At 35.8% G+C, this 21984-nt stretch overlaps 1 protein-coding gene and 1 pseudogene across 2 annotated transcripts; one reads left to right on the forward strand and one right to left on the reverse strand.

Annotated features, from left to right (window-relative positions):
- The first annotated feature begins 3113 nt into the window (after positions 1 to 3113).
- Positions 3114 to 5453, forward strand: LOC104780735 (peroxidase 34). Its single transcript, XM_010505256.3, has 4 exons — positions 3114 to 3506; positions 3856 to 4047; positions 4472 to 4640; positions 4739 to 5453. Exons 1-4 carry the CDS (start codon positions 3270 to 3272, stop codon positions 5206 to 5208), a joined length of 1068 nt encoding a protein of 355 aa, XP_010503558.1. The 5' UTR covers positions 3114 to 3269; the 3' UTR covers positions 5209 to 5453.
- A 12713-nt stretch (positions 5454 to 18166) lies between these two features.
- On the reverse strand, positions 18167 to 21199 carry LOC104780737 (ferric reduction oxidase 5-like; annotated as a pseudogene). The gene is made up of 5 exons (XR_015596912.1): positions 21031 to 21199; positions 20714 to 20948; positions 20165 to 20492; positions 18724 to 19704; positions 18167 to 18649 (listed from the first exon to the last, which is right to left on the reverse strand). The product of XR_015596912.1 is annotated as a ferric reduction oxidase 5-like (transcript).
- Between the last annotated feature and the right edge of the window lie 785 nt (positions 21200 to 21984).

Raw genomic sequence — 21984 nt, forward strand, 5'->3', positions numbered from 1 at the left:
ATGCTCTGGTTTGGCTTGGGCATCTCATGGTCCGGGGATATTATCTCGGGCATAGCACCTTCCGGCTCGAGCGTATGGTCAATGGAGCTCGGGTTGGGTTCTGGCTGAGGAAGGGCTGTGGCCGTAGGCGGATTTCCGAGATGGTCAAGGAGAAACTTAAGGCTGGAGGCTCTATCATTTGGTGATGATGAAAGATCCTTCAAGCTGTTCCAGTCTTTGTTATCAAAATAACCCACATTTTCCAAGAACCGAACATCTCTTGATACATACAGCCGGCTTGTCTTTGGATCAAAACACTTGTATCCCTTTTGAGTAGTGGAGTAGCCGATGAACATACACCTTATGCTTTTGGGATCGAGCTTACTCCGCTGTTCTCCTGGCACAAGTACAAAAGAAACACACCCAAAGACCCGTAAGTGCTCTAGAGATGGTTTAAATCCATTCAATACCTCAAATGGCGATAGGTCATTAAGGACTTTGGTTGGTGTCCGATTGATCAAGTAGCATGCTGTCATCACAGCATCACCCCAATATCGCCTTGTAACGTGTGAATGGAACATCATCGACCGTGCCACCTCCATTAGATGTCGGTTCTTCCTCTCGGCCACACCATTTTGTTGGGGCGTATAGGGACAACTCGTTTGGTGTAGTATGCCGTGTTTTGCTAGGTGTTCTCTGAATTTGTGACTTGTATACTCTCCACCATTGTCTGATCTAAGTACCTTAATTTTAGCATTGAAATGATTAGTAACATAATTTTGAAAGTTTATAAAAGCATCAAACACTCTATCCTTTGAAGGCAACAAAGTAATCCATGTGTACTTAGATTTTTCATCAATAAAAGTCACAAAATATTTGTTATTATCTCTAGAAAGGCATGGTGAAGTCCACACATCCGAGTGCACTAAATCAAAACAATGCTCATAAATAGTTTTAGACTTGGGAAAAATAGATTTGCAATGTTTACCAAGAATACAAGACTCACACATTGAACTATCAAAAGAAACACTTGGTAACATTAAAGCAAGGGCACGAGAATGAGGATGGCCTAATCTAGCATGCCACACACTATCCAAATTAACAACAAAACAAGATTTAGTAGATAAACTTGGCGAGGTTTTCTCTAGGACATAGAGATCTCCACTCCCTTGTCCCTCTCCAAGAACTTTTCCAGTCTCAATATCCTGAAAATGAACACTATTAGGACCAAAGATTGCATAACAATTCAAATCATTAGTGGTTCTCTTAACCGATAGAAGATTAGATGTGAAGGTAGGCATAAAGAAAGCTTTTGTGGTTTTATCAAATAGTTTCAAGTCCCCTATTCCTTTCACTGGTATTTGTTCTCCATTTGCAATTATAACATTTCCTAAAGCCGGTTTTATATTGTCAATTAGACTAGGATTACTAATCATGTGGTGAGAAGCACCCGAGTCTATGACAAGAGATTTACTAGGCTTAGAGGTAAAGAAAGAGATACCAGACTCCTTGAGTGAGGCAATGGAACGGATGAGCGCCTCAAGGTCTGATTTCCTAACCACTTCTCCATAGACTGCGGTCATGGCTGCCTCATCTCCTTGCTTTGACGGCCCGGCTCCCTTGTCGCTAACCGCTTCCTTTGAGAGGTTTGCTTTGAACTTGGCCGGTTTGAGATGAGGGTGGAGGACCCAGCACTTGTCTTTCAGGTGACCCCGCCTCTTGCAGTGGTCGCATATCCACACCTTCCTCTCCTCTTGCTTGTACACTCCTTTATTAGCCGTAGCAAGCTCCCCCTTACCGCTAAACAAGTCAAGAGAACCTTGCTCTCTTTGGATTTGTGAACAAATGTTTTCAAAAGAGGGAAGTTTCTCTGCCCTGAGGATGTGCTTCAAGAGATCGTTGAAGGATGGGTTTAAAGTAAGAAGGAGACCAAAGATCTTGTCTTGCTCCTTTCTTTCAGTCAACACACTCGGATCGAGTGTACTCGGCCGCAACATGTCAAGCTCGGACCATAAAGCTCGAAACTTGCCAAGATGTTTAGTGAACTCCACATCATCTTGGTTAAGCTCATTTATGGCCCTCTTGACCTCAAAGACCCGAGTCAAGTTGGAGATATTGCCATAGACACCTTTAAGTGTCTCCCACAACTCCTTGGCCGTCTCGCAATATGAGTAGGCCTCAAGGATTGGTGTGTCAAGAGAGTTTTGGAGAACAGATAGGACAACTTGGTCTTCTTGGAACCACTTGGCCTTCCTCTCGCTCTCTTCTTCTACTTCCTCCTCGGAAGCGCCTTCATCTTCTCCTTTGAGGTTTTGTTTTGGAGCATAGTCACTCTCGACATGACTCCAAAGACCACGACCTCCAAGGGCAGTTCTTGTGGTTCTAGTCCACAGCAAGTAGTTTGTTCCTTTGAGAACAACCGGCATGACAATGGGTTTGGCGTTTTCCATGGTTTAACCGCTATGGACCGATGGACAAAGCTTTTACCCGGAGAATAAAGAGAAATAGGACTGAGAATCGAGTGAACAAGAATGAAGAATGGAAGAATAGAAGAGATAGGTTATCAAGAACGACAACCTAGCTCTGATACCATGTTGAAATAAGCGGAAGACTTAGAGAGATTTGAGAGGTTTAGAATGAAGAAGAAGAGTTGGTGGCGAATAGTATGAAAGAGAGTGATAATAGATTAGAATTAGGTAGAATATACCAAATACAACACATGACAAAGGTTTAAATAGGGAGGCAGCTAGGGCGACCACATGACCTAAAATAGAAACAAAAGAAATCGACAATTAGGAGAGAGAGGGGGTAGGTGATCGGTGATAGCGACTTGTCCTAGTCTTCCACTCTTGTCCACTTGCGCTTTCTCCCTAACGGCTACACAAGGGATTCTCGATCCTTCTCATGGGCTGAAGGTAAGCAGGCCTCCTCACTATCCTCACACATAGATGACTCGGCCTTAGTGCTTCACTCGGCCTTATTGCTTGCACGTACGGACGGTACGGACTGTACGGACGCCGTAGGCTTATTCTTGATCAATACATCAGACCATGTGTTTGGTTTTTATTAGAAAATATCTGATTTTTATCTGACCGTATAATGACCATGTTTATCAAAAAAAATACAGAAAATGTGAGAAAGTTTGAGGTTACTAAGTATGAATACCCCAAAAGAAAAAAAGCCTCCAAGTTAGACACGTTTTGTCTATAAAAGGATTCTTTAAGATATGGATCTTACTCACCTTCTTTGTGGTAAACCAAATCACATCGTTTTCTTTTTTCTTTCAAAAAATGCATCGCTCTTCCACTTCTTCTTCGACTTCGTTCACTTGGACAGCCTTAATCACATTGGGATGTCTTATGCTATATGCCTCTTTGTCCGATGCTCAACTTACCCCTACCTTCTATGACAATTCATGCCCTAACGTTACCAACATCGTACGAGATACCATTGTGAACGAGTTAAGGTCAGACCCTCGTATTGCCGCGAGCATCCTTCGTCTTCACTTCCACGACTGCTTTGTAAATGTAAGATAATTACTTTTTTTTTTCACATAATCTATCACGTTGCTAACTATTTGTGTACAATATGTATCATATTAATGATTTTTTCATGTTTTTATTCATATTATCTTATTGCATTTATTATTTGAATTTAATTATATACTCCTATTATAATGAGATTGTATATAACATTTCAATAGTCTAGTTTATTCACGATTTTTTATCTTTATTGCGTAAAATAGGGTATTTATGGATTACTAAAAAAAAAATACTCAGTGTTTACATCGTACTGGTGGTAAAGATTCAACTTTATATTTATAGATGTAATACACTGACTAACAATTTAGCAAATGGTATTTTGGACTTTTTAAAGGGTTGTGATGCATCAATCTTGTTAGACAACACGACATCGTTTCGAACAGAGAAAGATGCGTTCGGAAACGCAAATTCGGCTCGGGGATTTCCTGTGATTGATAAAATGAAAGCCGCAGTGGAGAGGGCATGCCCAAGAACGGTGTCATGCGCGGATATGCTAACCATCGCAGCTCAACAATCAGTCACTTTGGTATATGCTCCACTTTGTCATTCTTTTTTTTTTATTACTTTTTAAACACGACAACCTGACTTTGTAAATAAATTTTTTTTTTTCTTGTTTTAGAAGGTCGCACTCAAAATTTCGTATCAACGTTTCAACCATATATGACCAAGGAATTCAAACTTATTTTAGGAAAACATTCAAAACGCGTGGTCCCCTTAAGAAAATTTGATAGGTCGTTTACTTTTATTGAAAAAAATAAGATCTCATCACAATAATATAATTGGTAAGACTACGTTTTATGTTAACCAAAAAAAATTTAATTATACATTTTCATACTTTTCAAGAAAATATTTGAAATTAAGAAAACCCTTCCTTTGAGTATATCATCTATGAAATTATATAACATGTTTTTTTTCTCTTTACGCATTAAAATTTCTGAATGATATCATAGGCGGGAGGTCCTTCTTGGAGAGTTCCTTTGGGGAGAAGAGACAGCTTACAAGCATTTTTGCAACTCGCTAATGCAAATCTTCCTGGTCCATCCTCCACACTTCAAGTACTAAAAGATAGATTTAGAAATGTTGGCCTCGACCGTCCTTCTGATCTCGTTGCGCTCTCTGGTAGTAATTAATAAAAGGATATTAAACACCAATTCATATGTAGTTGTTATCAACTGAGTTTGTTATTAATTTGATCTTATGGTGTTTCTTTTGTTTAGGTGGCCACACATTTGGTAAAAATCAGTGCCGGTTTATTATAAACAGACTATACAACTTTAGCAACACCGGTTTACCCGACCCTACTCTCAACACTACTTACCTTCAAACTCTTCGTGGATTGTGTCCTCGTAATGGTAACCAAAGTGCCTTGGTGGATTTTGATCTGCGTACGCCTACGGTTTTCGACAACAAATACTACGTTAACCTTGGTGAGCGAAAAGGTCTTATCCAGAGCGACCAAGAATTGTTCTCCAGCCCCAATGCAACTGACACAATCCCTTTGGTGAGATCATATGCTAATAGCACACAAACCTTCTTCAATGCCTTTGTGGAGGCGATGAATAGGATGGGAAATATCACACCTCTCACAGGAACTCAAGGACAAATCAGATTGAATTGTAGGGTGGTGAATTCCAACTCTATACTCCAAGATGTGGTTGAAATTGTTGACTTTGTTAGCTCTATGTGATCGATCGACAATATATAGTTGACTAAAAATATGTGGCTACAAGAATATATATGTCAAAAGAATAAATCGCTGTCGAATGATAAACTTGATGAGCAGGCCAGTAAAGATCTCTGTCAGCGTGTGGAGTATCTCAGTAGGTTTCTGTTTTAATTTTATATATGTTTTTTTCAGCCTTTAATTGAAGGTGTTTTTTACTTAGTTTTGGATATACTATTCTAATAAAAATGATTAAAAGTATTGTGTTACTGATAGTATTTTATTTTTGATCTTTCTTATCTAATCGTATATTTCAGATTAGTTAGCCAGCTAATCTTGTTTATGTGCGGATTTGTGTGATCAAAAAAAGAAAAAATCGCTATACGTGTTCATGATCTCGTTTAATAATATTTATTTTCAACGACAATTATTGCCTTAGCCATGCTAGCAGAAAACGACATCGCTCCTACTCGATCTCGTTACTAAATTGTCTTTGAAATAAAATGTCAGCTACTATTGTGATTGTGTAGCCGCCTAACCGGAAGTCACAAATTGATTACGTTTCTTTCGGTTACGTACTCACATAGCCACATATAGGTAAATAGGAGGAATTACTAGCTTCAATTCGATAAATCAAAACCAAACTTTGAAGTTTGAACCAGGAACATTTGATAAATTAAATCGGATAGTTTAGTTTGGAGACTATTATATATGTCACTTTTTGGAGAGTTTTTACTGTAAAATTATACATTAAGACATAATTTCCAACAATCAAATCAGTTTGGTTTTTTTTGTGTTTTTTAGTTCGTCGATTTGTCGGTTTGAAATTAGTTTCATTGAATTAAGTTTTGGTTCAGATGAGGTATCGTTTAGTTTGGTACAGACTCGAAGAGCGGAAACTATTGCCATATGAAAAATTGAAATTCCGAAGTGTTCAAGACACCCAAAGGTTAATAAAACATTACAAGAAAAGGCATTCCTCAATGTCATAAAATATAGATAAGGTTTACCGGTTTTGAATCCATAAGATCTTTTAAGACAATGGCTTGGAAGCGCATTGAAACATGTGAGATCACTGTGAATCGAGAGATCATACTCGAAGGATTCAAAAGATAACACATTGGTCATGGTCAATAGACATTGTGATGTTAAAGAAAAAATCAATGTTATGTTTCTCATTAGAGCAAGCTAAACTACCCAAAGTAGCGTGATAACAAGGATTCAAGAGACTGATGCTATAGTCGGTTGAGAGTAGCTTTGAAACCCAAAGCAAAAGGTTTAGATCTCCTTGATAAATTGTGACACAACATTTGTAGCATTGCTTTCTCATGGTCATGGACAATTGTTTTTGGGTTGCAACAATAGAATGACTAGAATTTAATATTCGGTATTGACAAAACTTTAATATATTAAATTTTAAAATTTAATTATATTCAGAAATATATTTTGAAATTTTTATATTTTTATTGTACATAACTTAATTAAAAGTTTTTAATATTTATTATTATTTAATATATATTTTTAGTTTCTATGTAATATAATTATTTATTGTATAATATATAAATAATTATTGTTCTATGTGTTTATTCATATTTTCAATCTCTAGTATTTCCAATCTCTAAATCGTTATTCTTTGTTTTTAATGTGTTAGTTCAGTTGTATATTCAATGTATTAAACACATATATATAGATATATATATATATATATATATATAGTTATATTAGAGATAAATTACTTCACTTCTTCTAATTCTAATTAAAAAATTAAACTCTAAAATATGATTGAACTATAATTAGGGGTGTCAAAATGGTTAACCCAACCCAACTAAATTCATTATCCAATGAGTTAAAAGTTTAATGAGTTTATGAGTTGACTCAACTCATTTAACAATTGGGATGGATCAACTCATGTATCCATTTAGTTAAATGAGTTAGATGAATAATTGAGTTGATCCACTATAATATAAATTAATTAATATTTAATATAAAAATTTATAATTAATTACAATAGAAATTAATTAATATTTAATATAAAATTATAAGATGATGATGATGACATCATGCTGTTGACTATGATATATATATATATATGTGTTGATATGATGATGGTGATGTTAATATGATTATGATATTATGATGATGATGATAGTATGATTATGTTGATATGATGATGGTAGTATGATGATGATGATAGTATGCTGATGTTAATATGATGATGATAGTATGATGATGATGATATTGATAATATTAGATTTATAATGAAGAAATGATGGATTAGTGGTTAATACATAAACCTATTATAACCAAACTCATTTGACTGATGAACTCATTTAATCATTAACTTATTTACCATTAGGTTTCTTCTAAGTGCTTATTTACCATTATTAATATATTATTTTTTCGTTCTAAAATATATATAGAATTTGATATCTATTTTTGGAGGGTTAGCCAAAAAATCTGATTAAAATCATAGATTTGGTCTCTTCAAAAACATATTTGAATATTTATTATATTCCATAAATTATACAGTTGAGCAAAAGAATCCAATTAAACCAAACTTAATCATTTTAGTTTATTTTATGATGTTTTTGAGTTACCACCCAAAATGTTTAGCCATGCACAACGTTCATTTTATTTTATTTTTCTGCTCATTGACAATATTATGTCTGTTTAAAAAAATTGAATCAGAATATATGTGGATAAAAATCTAGAATTTTATTTATTATATGATATATGTAAGGATTTAACTAATGTTTTAAAAATATGATCAAATAAAGATGAGAAGAGATTTTTTAACATAATTTTCAGATTCTCCATTAATTAATAGTTTTATAAACAAATGATTTTGATTTCAATAGTTTAATTCCAAAACAATCATTAATAATTGCAATTAAACACAATCTCCACATAATTTCAGTTGTAATTGAAGTAAACATTTATAGGGGTTTCCTTGCCAAGTAATTAATTAGTTTGTGTTCGTTTGCTACATATTTTGTTTCTTTAAACTGAATTTAACTAATGGGATGGTCCAACGATTATGATTGATTTAGGATGGAGGGGCCTCCCAAACACAAGTTCACCTTGAAGAACCCTGAAAACCTTTTACACGCTCAAGCCTTTTATAAACAGTTATTTGAGAGTACATCAGCAGAGACTTCTGCGGCTAATACCCAAGTTGAACTCAAGTTATCGGACTCCTGCGGCATTGCGGTCTTGAATATATCAGCAGAGACTTCTTCTCTTCAGTAAGTTATATAAAAAAAAAAAAAAAAAAAAAATCAGTCAATTTTGATTTAGCAGAAAACTTATTTTATAGTCAAAGCTTCTTGTTTTGTTTCATTAATTTAATTAGCAGTGGGATCATTGTCGAGTCCCCTAACATCTCTGAGGCCATCGCCAAAGTCCGACTTTCTGTAGCCATCGTCATTTTACAAGAGTTCAAGCATCCTCTTATGGGACTTAAGTCAGTGTCGTTCTCTCTGCTTCTTTTAAATAAACAGGTACCGCACGGTGTTCTTATCTCTCTCTGATCCCTCCTCTTTTTTTTTTTTCTCCCTATCAAATCTCAATTATTAATCTCATAGTCAGATGTACATTATCGGATCTTCATGCTAATTAATTGATCTCAACCTAGCTATTTCTTCCATATGTTTTAGTGGTTGTAGAAGAAAAATAATGCCGGCGGGTTGGAACAATGTACAAAAACAATAGTTTCAACAAATTTAGGTATTTTTTATTAATAAAACTTAACAATGTGGACGAATCAAAAGTAAATACAAGTCCTATCTATCCTTGCACTTTTATTGATCTATGCTTTGGTTTTTATTATCCTTCGATGTACCTTAAACAATCATCCTTGGATGTACTTTAAACAATCCTTGTCTTGTATGTTATTTTTTATTTAATGAAATGGTAACACTTCTTTGATCAAAAAATAAAAGGTAAATACAAGTCCAAACAATAAAATAAACTCAATGAACATGATGATTCCCAATGAGAACAACTAACGATGATAACGACTATTTTTTAGATCTAGGTTTACTTTATAGCATACACCTCACCAATTTGAATTGATTGAAAAGATATTTTGACAATGTTTTTCTAAACAAGACGTCAACTCTAACAATTTCGTCTTTGTCTCTGTCTATCAAAACAATCGGAATAGATTTTTAGAAAATAAACATATTTCGTACCAAAATAAACTTTTAATCCGAAGTTTCAAACTTGTGGATTTACAAGAGCTTGAATATCAAATAGGACTATAAAGAGGAGTCCTTAGAATACTGGTAACAAATTAACCCTTAGAATATTGACCATTCCAAAAAGGAATTTGGTAGCTGGACTAAGAAAATTTCCATAAAATGTGTGTGTGACCTAAGGTGTAAATAAACCTTTGCATTTAGTCATATAACATAACTTTGTTATCGAGGTTTTTTAATCCTCAAAATAGTTATAGTTATTAATTGCAATTTATTAATTTATAGAGATTATTAATTTATCGAGTATTTAAATTATAGAGGTTTTACCGTAAAGGTACATCCATGTTAATAAATAGAAAACATCAAATTAAATATAAAACTTGTTTTTCAAACTTGTTACTGTAGAATGTCACAAACTATCAATCTAAATGTCTAGAAACAAAAAGAAAAAAGAGATTTATATTTGGTTCTAAAAATTATCGGTATATATAAAGTTAAGCGAAGAGTAATCGGATTAAATGGAGAGTAATGAGATAATTGATTTTTTTTAATGGATTAGTCTATCAATAGAGGCGGATAGAGTAGGCGTAACAATTTTTGCGGGATCTAATCGATGGTAGAGGAGAAATTTTTAAAACAAAGAGTAGTATATTGCAGTATCATTCAAATTTTGGTGTTGAATACCAATTGGTTATAGAAATTGGAACTGTTTGGTTAACCAACTACTATCAAAATTCCGTTTGGGTGGTTCTTGGGAATCAGAAATTTGGACTTACAAATTATGGTTCGGTCCCGGTTGATATGCCTAGACCTAGGTGCAATGGATAAGGCTGAATATAGAAGGGTAAAAGAGTCATTATGATGGTTGAACTGAAACGACCCGACCCGTTTTTAAAAAAAAATAATAACAATTACAATATATAATTAAGCATCCCATACTACTTAATTATACCGACCTAAACCACAATACAACATTAAACCAGCAATAACCAATACACACAGTGGAAACATACCAATAATACAAAACCGATATAACATCAATACAATAATATTCCTAACCATTCTATCCAACAACCTAACATTCTTCTAACCAAGGTTCCAACATAAACAATATAACCAACAACAAACAAACGAGACCCTAGATCATCCTCCTCCTCATCGCCCTGATTCCACGTCACAACCTGCATACCACAAACAACAATTGAGATGCGTAAGTATTATCATAAATACTTAGTGAGGCAATCCTCCCATCTACTGGGGTATACACACAAGCAACTGAGATCCAATGTTTAACAAACAACAAATAAACACAACCAACCAGGAAACCACACGCAACACACAAATTGGTGTCGACCGACACCGACCCCGCAGATACGTTCTGCTCGAAGCCGAACAACGAATCTTCGTTTCCAATCATCTCCAATTCGTCCCAAACTCACCCGAAATCTTCAGGAATCTATAAGAACCATAACACAACCTCCAAAAACAAGAACAACACCACAACACACAACAAATCGGATGTTGTAAATTTTACGGTTTAGAATTGAATTGTAATATTTAGAAAACATTACTGACCATAAATTACAAATACTATAAACAATATCACTTATAAACATGACATACATAAATTCAAATTTATGGATAATAATATCAATTTTTGTATTTTAATAGCCTATAAAACTATCAAAATGAAAATGATGCATATCTAGATATTTGAAAAAAATTAAAAAATTAGCTATTTTTATGACATGTTATAAAGTATTTTATATCATTATAGTTTAAAATACATCACAATTGTTTTATAGATGTGAGCTTTTGCAAAAAAGATCAAAATTTTAAACCATAGATTATTATATCAGCATATATATAAAGTTACATGATTATTAATTTATGATATTATTGGAACTATATTTTACAAGATAATTTTTAAAAAAATTATTATCTTATTGAATTTTGCTGTTTTTTACGCTGGTCTAATTTGAGACCAACAAATTTGCTATTTTTTACACAGACTCAACCCAATTTGATTGGTGGCCAAAAGATTGAAATGACAATTTGATAAAAAAGAAAGCGAACCTAGGGTTCTTGTGGGTAGGGGATTTCTTTGTTTCTTTGTATTATTGATTTCTCAGCTCCAAGTCGTTCTCTGGTACTTCTAAACGTCACGGAGCTAGTGGGTCTAAACGGGCCTAACTTATTTTTTTAGACCCGAACCCACTTAAAAAAACCTACAAAAAGAAACTGGTTTAAAAGGGCATACCCATTTAAACCCGATTATTAACGCATTTGAGCAAAATATTATCGGGTTAATTAATTTTATTTTTCAGAATTTTCTAAAGTAAACCATGTCGTTTAGTTTTGTCCCTAGAAAAACATCTAACGCCGTTCTAGGTTGAAAAATGGCAATTTGATAAAAAGCGAACCGGTTCTTGTGGGTCGTCCAGCAGAAGTTTCTTACCGGCCAAAAGGTATGTGCCGTGTCGTCTTTTTAATTTTTCCTGTCGAATCTCTTTCTCTCATAGTAAAAAGTAAATTCCTAGGTTTTTCTACCAATTTCAGTAATTGTTTTCTCTTTGGGGCGTGATTTATTTAGAGAAACGGAGAATCTGATTTTTTTTTTAGTGGTTGGAGGTTGCAGTTGATCACTGAGCAGCCTCCAGAAACCATTGGATGGGTAGAGAAAACTGCACGTATGCTTGCAGTAAAGGGAATAGAGCTTGAGAAGTTGATCATGGAGCTTAATATGGACAATAACATATTCGGTTTTATGAAGAACTCAAACCACCCTTGCCACTCATTGTACCAGCAAAAGCTTGCTGAATACCGTTCTTAGATCAAGGAGGAGGTGGATCTCAGGAGCCTGTATGCGATGCAAAATCCTACCTTGAGCCTCTTCCCTTAAAGGAGCCTCCGGGTTGTGCATCTCCATTTCCCAAGGATATTGAGCTTGGTGTTATTAAGTTCATTGCGCTATTTGTGGCTCGTTATGGGGATTATTTTCATGAGGCTTTGATGGAGATAGAGGTTATGAGGCCCCGGTTTGACTTTATGAAGCCAACTAATAGCAACTTCTCATGATGCTCTTGTCGTTTCGTATTCACGAGTATTAAAACCTTCCAATAATGGTGTTATGGTAGACTCCCTTCTTGATTGTTATTTCAACAGTCTCCAATTAGAGAAGCTGGAGGAGGGTGTGGTGACTGATGAAATTGATTTGCATGCCTTTGTGGGTGGTCTTGACTGCTTTGCTCACCAGGACGATGCTGTGTCACCACCTGAACGCCTTGCAATGATGATGCAATAGCCAATGCAGCCTCAACTACTGATACTAGGATTTTTGTATGTCTCCTAGCAGGTTCAATTAACCTTATGTAGATGTAGTACTTAAGGTGTCAATCCAAATGAGATGTGGCTAGCAATCAAGATGCAATCAACGTATCACAAGTCAAGCCAATTCAAAGAATGGGTTTATATCTAACAATCCTGGAATGATCAGAATGCAAAACGGAAATGAACTACAGAACTAGAAACGAGAATGCATGACAAGAAGTAAACATGAGTGAAAGCAGAAACGAGTCTAAGCGTGAACTAAACAGCAAGAACCGAAATAGTCTCAGGAATGCAATAAAAATCAGAATGATAGAAGTCCTAAGGATAGGAGTAATTGATGTCGGCGGAGTCTCCTAATCTATAAAGTGTTTAACATGCATCAAGCAAACTATCCCTAAACAATGAACATCACGACTTAGCTAATCAAATCTCTTGACAGAAGCTACTCAGACGTAACCACTTCCAAACCTAGCTCTCGCTAGAGAAACATGATCAAGCAGGCATGACAAACAAATTCATTCACGTCAACAAACATCCTAAACAACTAATCTTTTAGGCTAGGAATGTAAGTCTCTAGCAATAGTTGGTCAGACATTTCATCAAACACCTTTTGGGTGTGGAAATGTCTAAGACCTAGTTCCAATTGATCAGAGAGAAACTACTATTTCTAACTCTAGTCCAGAAGGGAATCATACAAATCTAAACTTAAACAACCTACATACTAAGATCCTCCATCTAATCTATTCCATCCTCAAGAACTCTAACACTACTCGGATCTAGAAATCATCATCAATGATACAAACTCAGAAAACATTCAATCAAGCATCATCAGATAGATAAAAATGAGATGAACAACTTTTTAGAAGAAATCAAATGCAAAAACTGAATAAACAAAAAGATATCTGATTACGAAGTCTCCAAACGTTTTAGGTGCTAGATAAACCTTAAGGAAAAAAACGAGATAAGAGATGTCCTCAGCAAAGACTTAACAAAATGTATTTATAGTAAAAACATGTAAAGCCCTAAAACTTAAAACAACAAGGTAAAGAATCGGTTTGGGAATCTCTTGAAGCATGTGAGACAAAACGTCTTCGTGACATGTGCGATCGAGTCGGTGCGCGTCGAGTGGAGTGCAATCTCGTCGTGGACGTCAGTCGAGAAGAAGCGAGGGGAGGTTGGCTCGAATGAGATGGCTCGAGTGACGCACCCGGAGGTTGGCTCGAACGAGGTGGCTCGAGTGACGTGCCCATAGTTTGGCTCGAACGAGGTGGCTCGAGTGAGGTCGAGTGGAACGACATGACTCGAGGCGCTTGGCTTCATTCATGGAGGTGATGCTCGAGTTGCATTTCCGGCGTCTCCTAGATACCTGAAATACTCCAAACTGCACAACGTATGCAAAGATGATGCTAGAACTACCTAAACATGCAAAGTGTATAAAAGAGGCTAGAAAAACGAGTTATCCTAGCTAAATGCATGACAAATATGTGCTAAGAAGAGGCAAAATATAGATATATCAACTCCCCCAAACTTATTCTTTGCTTGCCCTCAAGCAAACAATCAAGAACAAAGTATGGAAGAGAGGTGTGAAGATGGGGTCTTAGAACCTAAAACATGCTGAATAAAATAGTTAGAATCAAGGTCCTTGTTTTTAATTCTATGATGCGTGGTGAAGGAACTTTATTTAAAAATACTTTAGACAAGTTCATCTCAACATGAAACGATTTCAATCTTTAATCTACACATGCAATCCTATCGATAATTCCTTTTAACATTCATTAACAGAGAACCATGAATCAAGCTATGCAACGTCATTGAACTCATTTGGCTTGGGTGAAAGGTCAGAGACGAAGATGATCTCCTTCTCAAGTGGTTTTATTAATACAGAACAAGGTTCTCTCATGAAAAGGAGTTGAGCTTAAGAAAAGGCTAAAGGTTGAAACCAACTGATACATACAAGAGCAGCGCCCTGTATGCCCAAAGGCCCCCAAGGAAACGTAGCCCTAACATTCTAACCCAGAACTTGGTCCTATCTCTATCCTTCATCAGAAACATCATCCCAAAACCATTCTCTTACCATTTACACTTAATCTTAGGAGAAGTTCACTTCTTATCATTATAGCGAATTGGGAAATCTTTATTATCACTATGGTTCTTTTCCTTTTCTTCTAAGGACTCTAGACATCATGAGCATTTTTACTTTCTTTTCTTTGTCTAATTTTTATTTTATTTTATGCTCAGAACCAATAACTCTTTCTACTTTACTCAACCCAAATCCTTTACTAGTCTTGTAAACTTTGAAAACACATCCCCCTCCTAAAGACTTTCTACCCTTTACTTTTTTTTTTACTCTTTACTTTTTCTTCACAAATCCATACCCAATACCCAAAATCAAGTTCTCACCTAGTCCTACTAGTCCGGATAACGCAAACTAGAACTACACAAGATCATACTCTTGTCGGTTAGAACCTAACACTTTCTAGCAAGCTCAACTTGGAAAATGTTTAACACTCAAGAATATAAGTGGCATGAAAGAACGGTTAGTTAAGAGTGCGAGAAACTGTTCTAAAGATGGGAATCAGCTACTTGGATTGACAAGGGTGGTAAAAAGGTGAAAGACAATCCAAGTATGTATATGGTTGATGTGTCTGTATTTTATAGGTTTTAACAATAGTTTTTTTATTTGTTTTGAGTCTTTTGGTAAGTCTAAGTGTGCTTTTAGAGTCTTTTTAGTTCTTGTGTGAGTCTTTACAGGTTCCAGGCTACTTTGAAAGGAAACTGAGTGTTTTGGGGATGAAGAAAAGCATCTGAAGCCAATTTGGTTAGGACTGATCGGACTAGCAAGCATATGGAGCAAACAGAGAAAAACATCCTGGATCGGCCGATCTACATTCGGGATCGACCGATCCCGTACCCGAAGCAACCTTTCCTTTTTTGTTTTAAACCGACTTTTAGGTTTTTATTTTACTATTTAAGCACGGGGCTCGACCTCTAAAAAGACAACTTTTATTCTACGCATCTTTTGAGTACTTGTAACCTTTGGGAGAAGATCTCTAATCCTCTCTAACACTTTGGAGAAGATTTCTGAACCCTTTTTATTTATTTTCTTTTGCAATTCAATTATGTCTTCTTCATCTTTGATTTTCTGTTCTTTTATCTCCATATCTGAGTAGTTTATCTATTGGGTTTCGGATTTCAAAAGGGTTTTTATGATTCTCTAAACTTTGGTTGTTAGATTTGGGATTGATCTTTTGTGTTCTTCACCTATAGTTGTGCTTAATGCTTAAACTAGATTAGCTACCTAGTTTATGATTGTAGGTTTAATTCATCTAGGCATCAAAAGTGTTGTTGAATTGCTTGAAAAGAACATAGGTGAGCAAGGTGATCCTTAGCCAACGAAAGTTGAAGTTAAGGCACCTTGTGAACAAAATCAAACTTGAACTTATTGCTTGTTAGGGTTGCTAGATTCAAACGACGGTTTAGAATTTAATCAATTCCTTGCATAGATAACTAACGCTGTGACAGTAGGTTAGTTTTACATTCGTGATTTGAGTTAAAGAACGGTATCTAATGCTATTTTAATCTATCATCTAAATTCGAGATTGTAATCCCCTAACTGATTCCCTACGCCCAATATCCTTCCTTGATTGCAAAACCTTATTTCTTTTATGTTTTTAATCGGTTACTTGAAACACAATCTTTCTTTTTGCCTTAGCTATATTCAAATTTATACAATTTCATAGTGCATCGCTTGGTCTATGTGGATTCGATCCTGAAGTGTTACAACGATACCACTAGATCGTGGTGGAGTACACATTAGGTTATTAATTGACCTTTGATCAATGGTATCCATGAGTTCGACTTCAATGCATAACAAGATAATTGCAAGTCAAGATTAGGTTCAAATAGATAGGGATTGACGTCAATTCAAAACATGCTTAAATCAAGACTAGAATGCAATTTCAAGAATTCAGAACCTGGTTCAGTCTTACATTTCAAGTTCAATCAACGTGCATCAAAGAACTAATAACAAGGGCCTTGATCCTATCCTATTGAATTCAGCATGCTACCAAGGTTACAATCATCATCAAACCCTATGCTAAATGCAGCAGTCCTATATAAATAACACTAGACTCAATCCTAATATGCAAGTGCAAACTACATGAACACTCTGTTATTGTGGAAATTTTCGATTTTTCAATTTTTTTTATGGTTTTTCTATGCAAGGAGATGGATGCAGACTCAAACATGATATGATGCAAAAAATTGAAATAAGAATCACAAAAAACAACATCAAATACATCATCTCAAACCCTCCCCCAAACTTAAATTACACAGTCTCGTGTGTAAGAAAAATTTGCAGAAGGATTTAAGAATCACAACACTAACAATGCATGAATGAAATGGTATATACAAAGGGAAGGTATGAGTACCTCAGTAGTAGAAGAAGGAGACGGTGCTCGCCTAAGGAGGAGCGTGAAACTGACTCTGTCCCTCGCCTTGTTCGGTATCCACAGGAGTGACCTCAGTTGGTTGATCAACTTGCTGCATGTCATCGACCATGGTCTGATACCAACACAACTACCTCCGTAGGCTGATAATCACCTTGATGTTCGATCTGTTGCTCAACCCCGTACATGTCTTGATAATCACCCTGAGCTTCATCCCACTGCTCAACCTCAACCTCTTGCTCACCTTGAGCTGCAGAACGACACGCTGAAAGATGACTTGAGGAGGCTTTATCCCTGGAACCTCGCGGACCTCGTCTCCTTCTCTCCCTAGACTCATGAGACGAGTGGCGTGAAGGAGCGGGTGAAGGCTGACGCTGCCGTGACACATATGAAGATTGGTGAGCTGGAGAATAGACCGGAGAGGGTGTTTGTTGGCGAGTTCGCTCGAAGCTCGCAGAGGCACGACCCTGCACGGGTCTGGTGTTCTCGGGGATAGACATTGGGAGGGCGGTAGTGGATGTCGAACAGCTGAACTTGCGCATGAAGTTCGTGAACGTCTTCCTGATCATGTAAATAGAGTAAGTTGCATCTATTAACCCTCCGCTTGAATACCGTTATGTTTCCAACACAGAGATTTGAGGGCTTCAGATAGTTTATCACCAGATTCTTCTAAACGGCTCTAATTGGCCCTAGCGTAAAGAATAACACTTTTCAGTTCATCATCTCTATCACGTTATCGTTAGTTTAAAAGAAATACTCCCTCCGTTTCATAATATAGGATGTTTAGAAGTATTTTTGTTTCATAATATAGGATGTTTCCAACTTTCTATGCATTTTTTAGATTAAATTTATATTTTATATTATGCAGACTTGTTTATGATTGGTTAAACTTTTTAAAAGTAACTATTTCTTAATATGCGTGTTTTCACTAAAACATCCTATATTTTGAAACGGATGGAGTTTTACATTTAGGTACATTAATAAACACACCATTAAATAAACACACATAATTTTATTAAAGAAATAAAACATAAAACATAGTACAACTCACACATAAATGAATACAGTTTAGTAGGCTTTTAATTTTAAACATGACTTTTTGTTGTGTGCAACTACAGTAAGTCTCCCTAAAAGGTTTTCTTTGGTTGAAGTGGACCAACAAAATCTCATCAGAACGCTATAACCAAATGGATGATGATGATAATAATGACGACGATGAGCATCACGCGCGAAGACCGCCACAAGGTGTCGTACATTTCTTGTTTCTCAAGCAAGCACACAAAACAATATAAAAATGGAAATGAAACAAAAACACAGTAAATCGAAGCTGATAAATTGGGAAAGATCACCAGTTGAAGCTAATTGCCTCAAACTGAAGGTTTTTAGCCAAACCAGAGGCACAGATTCTTGCCACCTCATGCCTCATCTTTCTTGGTCCACACGCCATCACTCCCACGTCTTCTGAACCTTCTGTCTCAAATAGTATCTCTGCAAAAACGATATCGTTTGGGTTAAGTTTTACTATTTAGTTTGTGTAATGCATGTGATAGTAGATGACTTACTCTTTAGATTAGGTTTAGATCCGAAGTGAACATTAGTGGCTTGTACTATAGCTTGATATGGGACGCTCTCCAGCTCTCTCTCCGTGCTGCCATCAAACCACGAGGATGGAGAAGATGTCGGCGTCTGAAAGTCTACAACGCTCTGTATCTGGCTTTTCGAATCATGATGTGCATTGTTGTTTTGTTTCTTGCGCCATAAGAAAACCGCACTGGAAGCAATGAAAATGCAGACACATCCAAGAAACATGTCTCATAGTGATCTATAAGTGAAGTTATAGATCTTTCCTGTGTTACGGTCAATAGGGTAGATGTAATAGCGTGTGATGATCGCTGTGAGGATTAGAAACATTACAAATGATGATAAGATCACAACGCCAAGCCATATGAAGTTGTTGGGTCCAAGAACAGGTGAAATGGGTGAGTCTTGATGTTTTGGTTTGAACCATCTCGTCTTCAAATGATTGCCATCATCGGCTATTGTTGTTTTCGACTGCTCGTCATCCCTAGTTACGTAGGCTTCTATTCGAAATTTCAACTTGGAAATGTCTGAGACTGATATACCTGAGGGAGGGAATATTAGGTCTAAAAGGGCAAGATCTTGGTGATGTTTCAAGGAGCAAACAAGAAGAAGATCCGGTAGTTTTGTGCTCGGGTTTTGACTCTGGAAAATGATTTCTCTGATGATTGAAATGAAAGGCGCGATGCCACTTCCGCCACTCACTAGAATTAGAGAGTCATGTCTTAAGAAATCGAAGGAGGTAGGGCCATAAGGTCCTTCAGTCGAGACTTCAACAGAATCGGTAAAAGAAGAAGAGATGTGGTTGTACAGCTTTTGAGTCCATGTTCCTTGTTTTCTGATGACAACACTTACTTTGTCTTCCTCTAAATTGCTGCTTGAGGTTATTGAAAAGGGATGCCACTGGAGCTTGGAAATGTTTGGTACATGTATGAACAGTATACTTGTTGGATTATAATGAAGCCCTGCAATGCTCACCAGGATCACAATTGGTTACATTTTATTCAAGATGTAAAAAAAAAATGAATATCAAAATTTTCGTGGATGGAAGTATGTGAACTACAGCCAAAGTTAGGGGCATCAAAATGAGCTAACTATATAAACTTCTCATCAACAGATAAATATATATCATTTTAAAGTATCATCCTAAAAACTCAGCTCATGAACTACTAACTCATTTGGATGAAAGCCTTAGTTTTAGAGCCCTAAAAAGGAGCGCAGTGATGTTTAGTGGGTTTAAAATACTAAATAAGTAAATATATTTAAAGATTAATAGTGCAATAAGAAATTAATTTTATTTTTCCAAATGTTAGCATATTTTGGGAAGATACAATTGAGAATCTGAGATGCATGGAGTAATCCGCTTAGACAAGTTATACTCATGGATATAAAGGTATGGAATTAATAGAGTATACGAGTTCAAACCCGGTATTTTGGAGAAAGTGAGTTCGAGGTTATCAGAAGGTAAGAGCCGAGCACAGACAAGCCTTCACCGTTTTGTTGACTGTAGGAATCTCAAGTAGCGGTCGATAAAAAAGAGAAAGATGTTGGGCAAGATCATGCAGAACCACGAGTCTCCCACGTGGAACACGTAGAAGGTTATGTAGAGACCATAAAGATGGTGAGTGTAGAAGAAAATTTCAAACTTCTTTCGCCTGAAGTAAGGTAAGCTCGTCACCCAAATCGATATTCCGATAACCATTGCTATGGTTCCAGCTAAATTCGGCACATAAGTCTTACTCCATTCGAACGTCTTCTCGTACATATAGATTAAAACAACATATATAATATAAGAGCTTGTATTCGGATAGATAATGTTAAACAAGAATAATAAATTCTAACTTAAACCCTAATTACTAGACCATTATCTAGTTTTATTCCGATACAAAGGGAGATATATCTGAAATATATATATATATATATATATATATATATATATATATATATAAAAGAAAATGGTTAGATGTAACATACCTCGATCAACCTACCGACCATGGCCCAATAGACAAGGAAAATAATAGTGTGAAGGAGGAAGAGGAAGTTGGAGATATGTCCGAGCCAAATGTGATATTTGATGCTCGACTCGGAAGTCAACCCAACGAGTGGCAGAATCGTAGAGGCTCGTGTGACTGGGAAAAACAAAAAGGCCCAACAAATATGTCCCACATACCCTATTCTCAACCCAAAAGCTCTAAACTTTGCCTGCCATCTGCACCAAATTTAGATTCAATTTATTACCCATTAGGTTTTGTCATTGACATTTGTATGTGGAAATTAATGAATAAATGTACATTTTAGCGTTGTCGTGGTTGTGAAGTTGGACGTTGTAGCTAATGTAGAGGTAATTGGCAAGTGCCCAAGTCAAAAGAGCCACAAACAAAATAGAAAAAGTCAAGTCCGTTGCGGTTACTATCCCTAATTGGTTCATCACCGTCATCACCCGTCCCATCCCTCCTTTTACCTTCCATTTACTGCAAAATATGAAATTTCATGCATAGACACATGATATTATATCTACCATAAGTTTTTGAAAAGTTTTCGAATCGGTAATGGATACTATATATTCATTCATTATTTTCTGGTAGTTGAGTTTTTTCTACATGCAGAAAAACAAATTGTTATCTTGTAGTTCATAATCTCATCAATGTATAATTTCATCGTACGTAGTCAATTGCGAATATATAGTGACTGGTGAGAGTCAATTTATGATAGATCAAACAAAGAACGTCACTAGATTACAACCAAGTAGTACATATATAACTCTCATCTCCCAGAATGTTGAACATCAGTTTCTTTCTTCTGAATATGCAAATAAACACAACTCAGAACCGCAATGAACATCATTGGAATTGTAAGGAGCACAAGATTCGTGCCTACAAATACATATATAAAGTCATAAGTAAGTAAAAAAAATGAAATTCTTGAAAATTTCAAGAGAAAAATTCAAGAAAATAAAGGAAAGAGGATATATAAATAGTAACATCTATCAAACCAATCTTGAAGGCCAAAGTAAGTAGTGTTGAAATACTTAGCAAGTTTTGGAGTCCAATCGTATTTGTAAACCTTCTTCAGCATATTCCTTATTTTTCCCATGATTTCGTAAAATTGTGTATGTATAGCGTATGTATAAACGGGTGATTGTATTTGTGTGTGGTCTTTTAGGTATTTTTGTGGAGAAATAATGAACTTCTTGATTTGGTCTTTATAGAGGCCCCTAGGGTTGTTTGTGATCGTTTAAATATGTA

This window comes from Camelina sativa, chromosome 4 (genome assembly GCF_030686135.1).
Source record: "Camelina sativa cultivar CO46 ecotype springtype chromosome 4, ASM3068613v1".
Classification (NCBI taxonomy): domain Eukaryota; kingdom Viridiplantae; phylum Streptophyta; class Magnoliopsida; order Brassicales; family Brassicaceae; genus Camelina; species Camelina sativa.

Coding starts and splice junctions, on each gene's coding strand:
- LOC104780735 (XM_010505256.3), top strand. CDS start 3,270: ATGCATCGCTCTTCCACTTCTTCTTCGACTTCGTTCACTTGGACAGCC. Junction 4,048..4,471: donor CTCAACAATCAGTCACTTTG/GTATATGCTCCA, acceptor ATGATATCATAG/GCGGGAGGTCCTTCTTGGAG. Junction 4,641..4,738: donor TGATCTCGTTGCGCTCTCTG/GTAGTAATTAAT, acceptor TCTTTTGTTTAG/GTGGCCACACATTTGGTAAA.